The sequence below is a fragment of the Echinococcus granulosus genome, assembly GCF_000524195.1.
Source record: "Echinococcus granulosus chromosome Unknown EG_S00077, whole genome shotgun sequence".
Classification (NCBI taxonomy): domain Eukaryota; kingdom Metazoa; phylum Platyhelminthes; class Cestoda; order Cyclophyllidea; family Taeniidae; genus Echinococcus; species Echinococcus granulosus.
The window spans coordinates 308,484-321,493 of NW_020170457.1; the positions used below are offsets into that span (position 1 = coordinate 308,484).

General features: G+C 43.5%; 2 protein-coding genes across 2 annotated transcripts in view; one reads left to right on the plus strand and one right to left on the minus strand. All coding sequences in view use genetic code 11, as the record gives it.

The window, feature by feature from the left end:
- The window catches only part of EGR_07447 (1,5-anhydro-D-fructose reductase), a gene marked incomplete at both ends in the record, with an annotated part of 34,911 nt that extends 28,137 nt beyond the window's left edge, over positions 1-6,774 (minus strand). Inside the window, 5 exons of the mRNA XM_024496696.1 lie at positions 5,276-5,658; positions 5,696-5,851; positions 5,939-6,199; positions 6,282-6,459; positions 6,683-6,774. Coding sequence (XP_024348902.1) covers positions 5,276-5,658; positions 5,696-5,851; positions 5,939-6,199; positions 6,282-6,459; positions 6,683-6,774 — 1,070 coding nt within the window. The remainder of the gene's footprint in view (positions 1-5,275; positions 5,659-5,695; positions 5,852-5,938; positions 6,200-6,281; positions 6,460-6,682) is intronic.
- Positions 6,775-11,353: 4,579 nt separating this feature from the next.
- On the plus strand, positions 11,354-12,795 carry EGR_07448 (hypothetical protein; the record flags this gene model as incomplete). The annotated part of the gene is made up of 3 exons (XM_024496697.1): positions 11,354-11,467; positions 12,072-12,389; positions 12,724-12,795. 3 exons carry the CDS (start codon positions 11,354-11,356, stop codon positions 12,793-12,795), a joined length of 504 nt encoding a protein of 167 aa, XP_024348903.1.
- Between the last annotated feature and the right edge of the window lie 215 nt (positions 12,796-13,010).

A 13,010-nucleotide genomic window follows, 5' to 3' on the forward strand; every position in this document is an offset into this window, starting at 1 on the left:
TGAGAATTGCAAAACACAGTACGATCATCGGTTGTCAAAGAACTACTGGTTTTTTGCAGTCCCCGTTCGTAGTCGGTTGTCTCAAGTGGACCATAACGGTGGTCTGCCAGTTCTGCTTGTTACCATTACTTTAACCGTTGTTTTATCCCCATTCTTATAAAATGAAAAGCGCCATCAATGCACGAGTACTCGCTTGCCTTTGATGACAATTGCCTAGCCGCATTCTTGCCTCAGCAGCGGAACTCTTGCCGTATTCTAATGGGACCTTTCCAATTGTTTTAAGTGGTTTTTTGGGTGTGAAATAAAGCTACCTGTCAAAAAGCCAGAATGGATAGGTTAGAGGCTTATTTTGTGTGGCAGTCGCTAACAGTCGACTCACCAGATGAGACAACTAATTGAAGAAGTGTGGTTGATGGCAAATAAGTGGAATCACAAGGGGTGTTTGGTTTTGCAGGCATCAAGGGACTGCCTGCCGTGGTGGCACCACAAGCGGTGGTACATGTTTAGTTTGGAAGGCCCGATTCTGGATGTCAGATCGACGCAGAAGACCTCGTGATGCAAATTAAGTCACCTTACTGCTTTTAAACAGCACAGAAGAATGAAACGTTGTGCATTGCGTTGGAGCTGAGTGTTTTACCAGAGAAAGTCAGGATTCGTAATTTTGCATCAGCAAAAACCGGTGGAAGCACACCGATTCCGGCATGGATGAGGTAGTGAAGCAGGATGTCCAACGATGGCTCAACTGTACTTCGTGCCTTCCGGACTAGAAGCCGGTTAGGCACTGAGACACAAGTGCAGAGGTTTAACGGCAGGCGACTACGTGGAACATCTACGCGCAATTATCAACCAGTAAAACACATTCTTTTGCCTTGTGCGATTACAAAAGTCCCAATTTACTATGAATGCGCCCCACAAAGTGGCAATGGGTGACAATACCTAGTTACAGACGTATAGTTTTTGAAATTAAAGGCCAGAGCAAGGTAAACAGAAACAATTTCGGGCATCTGTTTGTTTCGTTTGCCATCGTGTCTACTTTTGAAGTTTACTCCTGTTTGATAATCGGACACCCAAATGGATAGCGTGTGTAAACATAACACCGAAGTATCAAAGAAACTTGTATAAAAGGCGCCTAAATAATTATTTACTCGAGCTCACGCTAATGAACACATGAAAGAGCGCAGAAAACATAATTTGGATGATTCAAGGCCGTACATCATCCCATTAGAATGACCCCTTAGGCAACCACACTTGTCTGCTAAAAGTGTAGCTAATTAGTAAACACACAGCACGTGAACTGGGCGTGAGAGTGAAATGTTACATTCAGACATGCGTTATGAATATTCACTTACGTAGGAAGAAGACCTAAGTTGAAGGTAGATGGTGCACACTGTCTAAAGTTAGCTTTAAGAGAGGTAAATGCGAGTAATGTGATGAAAAATCTAGCAGACTGATGGTTCACGCTTCGCTGAGGAAAGCACTTTGAATGGTAAAAATGAGCCATGTGTCATGCAGGAGACCTTCACTAACCTCAAATTATAAGCAGAATACCAACAAGGTATGATGTGCTTACTCTTGCAGTATTTTTTAGCAAGAGAAAAAAGCCTCTACCCTCCTTCAAATTATGAGGAGAAGAAGGAGGAGAGGAAGAAGAGAAAGGGAGGGGGGAGGAAAAGGCAAAAAAAGCAAGCTGTTTAAGACCGCCAGCAGCTCTACACAATGAGCAAATGGAGGGTATGTGAGGGTAAAGTGACCATGACAACTCAACGCCACGCAACGCAAGAATCATCTCGTACTGCGTTACAATGCAATGCGATGCGACCAATTATGAAAGCATAATGACCTACGAAAGTGAGAGACCAAAGTATTCAAGCTGCAAAGTAATTCCGGGATCTGTTTTTTTTTCTTTTGAAAAAGGTCAAAAGATCATACAATCCATGTGGTCCATTCTCGTGGTGCGAATAAACCTCCGATTTGACAACCTCCTCAGATGGGTTTACATTTTGAAAATTTATACCGTCAGGAAAAAAAACGTTTAACTGTTCCTCAAATTTAACCACAGAGAAAACAGCAAGAGATACTGAGGCAAAAAGTACGTTACGGTGCTCCGCACCTCAGATTTATCACGTCTCTTCTCAATTTTAATGCGAAAGTCTCCCAAAAATGCGCAAAATATTTAATAACCGAAAAGGGTGATGCAGCGAGGGTTCCATGTAAATTGCACCCAGATGAGCAATTCCAAACACCACCAGACTAGGCCTAAAGAGGGGTATTTATAAGCAGAGATATCAACAAAGTGGATGTACCTCTTTAAGAAAAGGCCACCAAAGTGGATAGTCATTAAAACCTCATTTATCACTTTCCGCATAAACTACTGAATACATCAGCAGTATATATAAGCATGACGTGTTTTCGGAAAACTGTTGACGTTAAAATCGTAAATTAGATCAAGGATGTCCATGAAAATTGAAATCCATGAGCGACTTCCTTTACAGTGATGTATGCTAAGATGATTGGCAGATAAAAAAGTGAGCAAAACTGAACGTTTGCGCTGATGTAGAGTGGACGAAGCACCAATGCGAACGGGAGACACTAATTCGGTGCCACAGCGCGAACCTCAAGTCTTGCTACTCTACGACAATATAACCACCAAAAGGAGAAAGCAGACTTATCTCAGTGGTCCGAGAGACACTTTGTGAAAGCTGGGAGAATTTCAGAACGGTTTTTAACTCTCCATTGCTGAGCCATCGAAAGTGCCTTTGTGCAGCTTTTCGCCCGTAAAATGACGATGAGGCAATGAAAGGTAGGCCATTCAGAGGAAACTTTATTCCAGGACATACGGTGTAACTTTGGCGATAAAGACTTTTCAGTGGATGCTGGTATGGGTTTAGAGACAGATTAGGCTCCACTCAAGACGGTGGCAACTCCTGGAACACAAGAGCCCCAATTTTACGCTACGTGGACCAGCCGTCTACCTCATCACTAACACTCCCTTTAACTAATGGAGCACCAACTTTTATCCCATTTCGGTTTTAACGTGATGTAATCTGCTGATCAAGCTGGCAAATAGCAGTGAATGGGCAAGTGGAAAAATTACTACTTCCTTCAGAAATTATTCACTGATTTTCTCTCAAAGTTACCTTAGAGCCGAATTTACGACTCGCATTCTAGTAGGTAGACTGGTTTCCTTTGTCAAAGGAAATGCCGATTTTGTAAAGGTCAATTTAAGTCTCCTTAATCCATAAAAATGCCAAAAGGAGAGCAGAAATGTCACCTGTCATTGCGTCGTTGGATTTAATTTAAACCATCAGGATTTGTCCACAAGTTTAAATATTGCAACAACGGACAGGATAAGAAAATACACACGTGAGATTCAATTTTACCAGGCCTGTGCGTCAGTCAATGACACATACGCATCACAGAGCCTACTGTTAGATCGTCTGCACATGGAATGTTTGGTTTCTGACTGAAGTGTCCTTCTATGGCTTATAAAAGAGTTTTCACACACGAAGCACTTCAGACCATCTAAAGTACACTCGAATTAGGCTTCGAATTAGGTAAGAGATATTATAGGTATTTCATCAGTTTTGGGCGAAATTCAACCTTACACAGTCAACTGAAAGTGTGGCGAAAACATGTCAGGGAAAAGCTATGTTCGGTCGTCACGATAGCTAAAGAGCAATCGCCTTTAAGTACACAGGGGCGGGTTAGTTTTCCATATTTCCTAATATGAATGCAAACATTAATTAAAAGCTTGGAAAAAGCGGTTCTAGATCTAGTTTTCAAGTTCAACTTCCGCCTTTGATTCAAGCAAATGTCATCAAATTCACCTATTTATAACAGTTGCTCGGTCATGGGTTGCTTTCTCCACTAACTGCGATAAGGTAACCCAGGAAACAAGGGCATGTCAGGTAACTGTCAAAAACGAACGATTTCACTCTCAACCCTGCGATGTACTCAAGTGAAGAGCTCATCGAATCCACGTGAAGGCACCCATCTGCATAACCACCACCTTCACTTTTGCAATCTTTTCTCAATAGAAAAAAATCAAGAAGCTAAGTACATACTATGAGATGGATGGATCCGCTTCAATCCACTCACGAAAAGCAGCAGTAGTTTTGCATTATCTATTTCCATCCTCCGTTTTGTAAAGAAAGAATCCAGCACACCAAATGAACACAAATGATTTTTAATTCCAGCTTTACCTATTCACGGATGCAGTTCTGAGCCGAGACTGGAGAGCTAAATTTGTAGCAGAGATGAGATGTGTGGGAAGAAGTCGAGCTGAAGGAATGAATTCAACGACGTGGAGAAGGAAGAAGAAAGGAAGAGATCCATCAAAGCGTATTAACACAACCAAAAGACTTTCCACCATTAAGACGATTAAAAGGTGGCTACCTCATCGCCTAATAGAGGTAAGGAAAAGTAGAATGTCAAATTTTACACGGCTACCTTAATTTAACGACTCCCAGTCTTCAAATCTACTAGCTCACCTAATGAATGATTTTCTAACGAATTCAAGGCTTTCTTTCGAAAGCACCATTCCGAAAGTACTTCAAAATGTCGGGTATACAATGTGACGAGCGGATGAAGCGCTCGAATCGGAACTAAAACGTCCATTGGCAGGTTTCAAATAGGGTGAATTACAAAGCAATTAAATGAAGGCTATGTGTTCATCTAAATGGCTAGCTTCAGCTTTAAGGGTAATAGTTGAATAAGCTTCACCCGTACGACGGGCGAGGGCGATTTCATTTTCCCATAATCCCATTGGTGCAAAAGCAACTAAACATAAAGCGATTTAAGGTGGATTGATCCATATTCACGGTATCACATTGATTGGTTACGAAACCCTACGCCCTATCCTATTAATCCCAACGCCAAAGCGTTGGACGTTTCCGTGACACCTTTTGATTGCATTATAATTATCCAGGCATCTTTTTCAGCCGTAACTTGGGAGTCACGCCGGTGGTAGGGTGGTGGAATATAGCTAAAACAATAAGCTCGTACGAGTGGAGCCATCATAACAGTCAGTGGATTGATCGCTAGGTGAAAAAAAAATGATGGAAAGATGAGAGGATCGGAGGGATGGACTAGATCGCATAGGCGAATGGACACGTAAGGAACAAAAAAAAATAATTGGCAAATTCATATTTGAATAAATAGGTATGGTAAAGTGAACTGCCTCAGCTGGGTGTTCTGATGACTCGAGGTTTACGTGCCATTAAGCTTTCAATCGAGGTAGTCGTAACTCATTAAATAGTGATAAAAAAATGCTCACCATGCAAAAGGAATTTTCTGTTTCCCTACACCAACATATACACATCCGGGCACCCCCGGCTCCACACTTGAGCCACCACTTCTATCCTCATCCATCACGGAGCCTCTTCGAAGCAGCCCAAAGTCGCCAATTTTCACAGTCACGCCAGACGGAGCACTGAAGAGAAGGACATTCCGAGCAGCCAAATCGCGGTGGATGAGGTGACAGGCGGCTAGATGCGCCATCCCACGTGCCAACTGAATCCCCATGTCCCAGAGGACGTCCACGCTGAATGCTGTGGCTGGACGACCTTCCACAACACAACTACCGCTACACAGGTTGAGTCGACGAGAGTGAGCTCGCAAAGCCGTGAGTAGACTTCCCAGTGGAGCCAACTCTGTGACCTAATGAAAGGAATATAAGAAAAAAATAGGACCATACGATAACGAGTGGGTTGAGAGGAATAATTCCGTAGATCCGAACGAGATTGGGATGCGAGACTGACTGCATGAGCATCACTTCCGACAAAACAGTAGAGAAAAAATCTGCGGCATCGTCTGTTTTACTGCGACGGAGAATCTTCAGTGCAACTGGAAGCTAGGACCAGATAAAGAAAAAAATGGGCGTGTAAAGTCAATAACTCTCAACTTGGTAACTCATTGACGCATTTGGTAGAAAAGCTACCGTTTCCCCAGACGGTGTTTTCCAGTCGCCTCTTCGAACTACACCAAAGGAGCCTGACCCTAAATGGCCGTTGTTTTCCTTGTGCAAATTCACATCCTCCAGCCGGATGAGCTGGCATGGAGGCAAGGGATCCATGACAGAAGAGAAAGGAGAGGGCGAGGTGGCAACAGCATGTGTGACGTCGGAGTAGCAACGACGAAGCGAGGTGGATTCGTCCAGAGTTGACAAAATCGGAGCATCGCGAGGTGGCCCATAGCGTAACTATAGGACAAATATACAAGGCAACTAGTACGAGTTAGATCAGTCAGCAACATTGTCAAAGAAGAACGAGTGTTTGCCTTACAAGGTGTAGGAGAGGAACGCCAAAAGAAAGTCGGTGGTGATGCTTCTTGCGGGGCTTTCTAAGTAACCCCGCATTTTCACGGTGAATTTTGATAACTTCTTTGATACGTCCTATGGCAGGAGTGCTAAGACCAATTCGGTGGAGATCGGCCTTGCGAACGAAGTCAAAGTGCTGAAGTCTGGGGTAAATAAAAGAAAGGCATTGTGGCAAACTACAATTCCCATGCCAGAAGGAGTCATTATTTGAATCGAACATCAACATACAAAAAATATTCATCTTTGTAACTAAATACACCTAGTTGAGATAGTAAATATGTTAAAAAGAGCCTTGGTCTCATCAAAAGTTACAAGGAACATCACAGAATGAGGAATCCGATATATCCTTTGTACAAATTATATTACTGTGTGACTTGGAGAACATTTTTGAAGGCGTCATAAAAGTCCGGCAATTGAACTTCATCTAAAAATGTTCGAAGCCAATCAGACGACGACATAGTCAAAGGATCCCATCAAAACTCCTTTGAAACTGTGGGATGCATGGTGGTGAATTGAAACACGGACGATCTGTAGAAATCCGTCTTGCAAACATCTTATGGTAAACATAAAAAGTGCGTTTTATTTTAATCTGTTAAAAACTAAAGTTCAAAAATTGCCAGCTTTTAAAGTGAATTTGTTTTTTAGGTGATTTTAGACAATGCGCTTTATTTGCCGACTATCACGGGTTTAGAGATCACTTTTGCGTGCTACTTTATGTTCTGCTTTGTTGCATTTTTTTTTGTTTTTAATAGATTACGAAAACATCGGTGAAGAAGTGATTATTGAATGTCAACTTATTGGCTTGTGCGTTTCTAATGCAGTGCTGAGCGGCTTTTAAATTTTTATTCTTTTTTGAGAACCCACAATCGATTCCACAGAACTGCATTTTGATGAGAAGCAATGCTTAACTACTGTTTTGTTAAAGTGTTATCAGGCCTAGTTCACGTTAAATAAGTAGGTAGTACCTCCAGCTTTCCCTTTCCTTACTCTAATGACATAGCCGACCAGATATGTATCATAGATGACTTTATACTGCTCATGAAGAAGACAGAGTTTTCATAAAAGAATGTTTTTTTGACTTACGGTGACATTTGATCCCACTATTAGCTCTAAAGCAGGTTTAAATTGTCAAAATGGACTTAAGGAGTTGAGGCACCGCGTTAATTTGGAGGTCTTAACGTCATCCTTCACAGTAGGAAACACTTTTATGTACTTGATTTATTTGAAGATACCAGAAAAGACAGCTGAATTTGTGGACGCCACATCTTTTACTAAGCTCCTTAGACTATTCCAACTTTTCGAGGGAATTTTATTTCTATTAGAGCTTGTCGTAATTACTAATTAAAACACTATCTGGGCGCTACGTTATGAATCGAGAAACATTGTAGGGTAGTACGAAAGACATTAGAAATTACCGACTATAGAAGAAACCACAGTGAGAGACGACCTTGACTATGGAGTACCGCAAAGCGCATTCTAAGCGCAGTTAGGTTTCATTAGATGCGACTCATAAGCGCCATCGAAGTCTGAGACGAATGAACTATCCCTATACTCCTTCACCCCAGCTTTTGCCAATTCAAAAGAAGACTAATTATGAACGCACAGGGGAGAAGCAAGTAAATGGTAGCTTTGCGGGTCTCACCCATCGCACCGAGAGCATGACTTCACCTCCATGAAGACAAGTTACAATTAAACAGGCAGCCATTCAGATAAGTCCTGTAGCTGGTACATCTATGCCACCAATGACCAGAACAAGGCGAGATGGCTGAAGAGGCAGTCGTGTGTTATCATTCGTCAAGCATCCTCGCCACATTGACAGAGGTAGCACCAGCGCACATCCCCATTTCTGTCGAATGGAGCTAAAGAGGAGTTGCGCAGCAAAGCAGCAGTCTGATTACCAGTTGACCAGTGGCTAATCACACGCGTACCTCTACACAAGGTCTGGCTACCGAGCGTGCACGTCTTCATCTTCACACATGGCAAAGGGCACATTAGTCTCGAATGAATGGCCTCTCTACTGTGGTTTTTTGCCTATCTTCTGCATCTGGTGCGACGAAGCATGACCTTGTCACCTAGTCACTGAGTAATCAATGACACAACAAACGGAACCACAGGTTTTGCCACATTCTTTGCTCAACCTCTCCACTTCCACAGAGGTAGCACCAACGCAAATTCATGTCTCGTGCGAATAGAAATGCAGGACAATCGCAAAGTGAAGCAGCAACCTTATCACAAGCTGACCAATGGACAGTCACACGCACACCCGTATACAAAGCCTGTTTTCCTTACACGCTAGTCTTCATCTTCGCACACGGCGAAGGGCAAGCTCATTTCAAACAGACGACCTCTCTGTTGCAGCTTACCATCTGCCTTGTGCATCTTTAAGAACGCCGCAGTTGTTCGTGTGCTTCACACTGTTAAGTTGGTAATGCCATTAACAATGTAGCCAAATTGTGTGCAATCTTACCTTTTTATCACACTTGTTCCTGCAATTACTCACGAGAATGCGTTGCCAAGTTTGGTAACTCCGTTCCAGTGAAGGTAAAATTCAATCCATGCGAGACACAGTACGGTAGAATACTCGCAAGCGGCAGTGGTTGAGATATCTCTGTCTTCAGTGAGCATGGTATAGCAAGATTGCACACACTGTGAATGTTTTTAGCCCCACCAACCTCGTAGATAATAGATCACAAAGAAATGTTGTATTATACCAGATGAATATGTCCCAGGACAAGATGTTGGAAGCTTATCCACCACCTAGAGCGTGTAACGATGCAAGGGAAAGAGACGTGGTCGATTGGCAAGCAGTAGTTGACTAATCGTGAAATGCTGATAAGGACCACGTAGATTGCTGCGCTTGTCTGCGATCGCTGTCGACCATCGTTCAGACGTCTGGAATGGTGATCAAGGAATGCACGAATGCGAGTTCGTGTCACTTCGTGGTCCATGAGCACGTACCCATGCAGCAGATGTGGGAACGTGATAGTCACCGTAGCTTTGTATAACTCTCCTCATACGATTTGTTTCCATAAGTAATGTGGAAGCAGCGAAGAAGTATAAAGTAGTCGCCTTTGATGCTCACCTACCATCGTCTGCTGGTGGAGCGCTTTTGCGTAGAATCACCTTACTTCCATTGATGTAACAATGGATAGGGTTTTCCATCGCTAGTGTTAAATATGCATGCAAGCTGCACTTGACAGGGGAATTTCAAGTCGAATGTCCTATCGTTGAATGTCTGGGGCCCTCTGTGTCAGTCTTACCAGCGGTTTGATAGTTCTCAAGCGAATCAACTCACTCATTGACGACTCTAGTGAGGGTTCATACGTTCTAGTGGAGTAAAATTTGTGTTCTTGACTTACAATATTAACTATTATGTCAAGCTGAAGGATTGATCGTAGTCGTGAGATTTGTACATACGTCACTGTCCTTTTGCCAATTCTGTCTCAAGGTAGCACCAAAGCTGATCCTCCACTCCTCCCACTGTAGATGGAGAGCAATCTCACTGAGAGACAGTGGTCTGTTCACCAGCTTACCAGTTGTCAATCACATGCATACGCATATGTAAGGTTCGTTTGCCAAGCTCGCACACACGTCTTGACCTCCACACGAGACACGAGTGGACACCTCTCTAGCATAGGTTGTTGTCTGTCTTATGCATCTGTTACGACGCTACAGGTCATTGAAATCTACCCGCTGCGTGATCAGTGCCACATGAAAAGGAGCCAACTTCCAGGTAATCTTACCATATCATGGAAATGCTTCTGCAACCCCATGGGAGAGTATGCTGGCTTAAGGGGCAATCCTGCTGCAGCAGCAGTAAGATTTGTACGGTAAGGATAGAAGCATGGTAGTTCATTTGCATGTACCAATGTTTAAGATAACTTTGCCACCATAAACCACAGAACGGCAGGCTTGCTTAGATGATGACCTCTTCCGGCTACATTAGTTACGTTTATTGTCAAGCAGATGGTGTGGCGATAAAGAAGGCGATGTGGGTGGGTGTTAAAAAGACCCTGTGTATAAACACGTCTGAGTTTGACTGTTTGTGACATGTTAATCAGTATCATTAAGACTGTTGCTTCTTCCTACGACCACCATCCACCATTATTCAGACCTCTGGAATGCCAACCACTGCAAAACGAAAACGCTACTTCCTGCTTCGAGGTCACGCCTTCTTGTGATGGGTTCCGTCACAATGCAGTGGAGTTTCTATATGCTCAAAATTGTTGAGAAATAGCAGATAACAGCTGTGTGGTCTTCATTGAAACACTGAATGCTAACTGCTGATGGTATGCATTTGAACAGGATCTGCTAGCTTAGATCAAGATTTCCCAACTTGATATGTGTTGCACGATATGATGGACGGCACAGTCTGTTAATACCTACCTCTACTTATCAAAATGCAGCACAACAAATTGTTTACGCTTATCTATGATTCCGAAACCGCTTTGGATGTAGTTTCTATACCAAGGTTATTTGGTACTCTATTACACTGGGAGCAACTGCCTAGGAACAAGTAGAGGAAAAATTGAAGAACACTGAGAAAGAGGCGAGCAGTTTTACAGCTAAATTTTATTTAAATGAAAAGCGCATATATGCAATCAGTACGCATACACCTTCTTACAGTGTGTTCGTTTCTGTCCTGGATAAATTTATACCCACGGTTTCGTTAGTGCCTCTCCACTAGAACTGATACTAGTCGAGACTGAGATATAAGCAAATTCCTTCAGCCCGCATCTCGTCTCCACTTTCACCAAGACTTCACAAGTCGATGGGAAAGTAGAAGCCTCTTTCCCTTCATCCTCCTTGGCCTCATCCTCCTTCCACGTCTCCTTCTTTCTTCCAAGTTTTGGTTGTGGTGCTGCCCTCAGTAATAGCACTGCATTTGGCTGGAACCGAATCCAAATGGGAAGTACTGACAAGGAATTAATTAGTAAAATGCCCTTCATTACCAATCGGAAGGGACGGGGATAGGGGTTGGTGTCATTTCTGAGGATGTGGAGAGAAAGCTCGTCGTGACACCTATATCGGCACGTTATGGCCAATATTGACGATGATGTTCCAGCCAATGGTATCCACGAAAACACTAGCATGACAGCCAGACCATCATCCTTCGCTCTCTCCACGCTTCATCTTCTTGCAAGCCGAGCAGTACTGCTGGCGCAATGGAGATGTCTAGCAAAACCACCATTCAAATGCATCTTCTCCGTGCATTCAGAATGAACCGTCTCGTATTTAGGTATGGTTTGTCAGGAATTAGGGGAGGCTTGCGCAGCAATTCTTAAACGCTCGCAGTCGAGGTGAAGGCCGAAGTAATTTGCTCGCCTTTCAATCTTTTAGTTATAGTTCTAGTGGAGATTTGATAAGCAAAGAGGAAGGACGCTTTACTCACAGCCTGGGCATAAATTTATCCAAGTCAGAAACGGACAAGCTGCAAGAAGGTAAACTTGCCTTGATTGTAAGCACACAGTGTCTGCAGGTTTGGTTGTGGTGGTTAAACACTAGCAGTTGATATACCACTCCCTTCTGGATGATTGATAATAGTATGCGTTTATTAGCCAAGAGCACTCCATTTAAACCGCTGAAGACGAACTGTCACCAAGTGGTCAATGAAGGTAAGTTTGTCTGTTAGCCAGTCTTGGGAGCACTATGGGGAAGCACCAGTAGATGAAACGACTCCGTCAATGCTGAGATGACGCAGCGTGATGGATGACGGCATGGATGTGTGCTCACAGACTTGTAGTTCATTACGCAGAATTTGCCTCATTTGCCGGACTTCCCCTCCGCATCTCTATGGGTAATACCAAGGCACGTCCCCAACTCGTGCGAATGGATATGGTGGAGCAATCGCATCCGGAAACAACAGTCTGTTTACCAGCTGATCAATCGCCAACCACAAGAATACTTGCACGCAAAGTCTCTTCGCCGCGCACGCACCACCTCATCTGCACAGAACGCAAAGGGCATGCTTGTTCTCAGTAGACTGCCTGATTCGTGCTTCCGGAAGCAAAAGCCGAAATGCGTGGATTGCCAATGTGTTATTGCACCTATTGCTTCATTTACATGGAAGAATGTGAGTCTGTTAGTTAATTCCATAATGACGGTGTAAGCTTCAAACCGTGAAGAGAAAAGAACAGTTACCTGTTCGCAAGTGCCACTGATTGGGATATCTTTGCAATAAGGTAGCTGCTTTCTTCAGCTCACATTACGAGTTTGATGGGTTACGATGATCTGCAAAGTCGCATGAGAAGCACGAGGTAGAAGACAAGCCATTCGAAGTGTATGTGTTCGTTGCTGGCATCGTGAGACGAGGTAGAAAAAGGAGACGTGGGTAGAATGAAATGAGAACTTTTATACGGAAATGATCGCTGTTGACTACTAGGCAGGCTTTCATTCCGATCACTCAGATTGCTGCTGCTGCTGCTGCTGCTGATGATGATGATGATGATGGTGGTGGTGGTGCCTACAACCACTCTTGACCTCCATTCAGACGTCTAGATCGGTGGTCACGCGGAAACACGAATGAGCTTTCAGGCCTCTTTTTGGTCGGGATCACGCGTCCGCACAGTCACCGCGAGAGTGTGGTAGGCAATGCTGCCTCGCAAACCATTCCCAAGCAGTTTGTTTATCTAAATTGTGTGAAAGTGTCAAAGAAGAACAAAGCAGTCGTCTTGCTGCCTTGTCAACCATCATC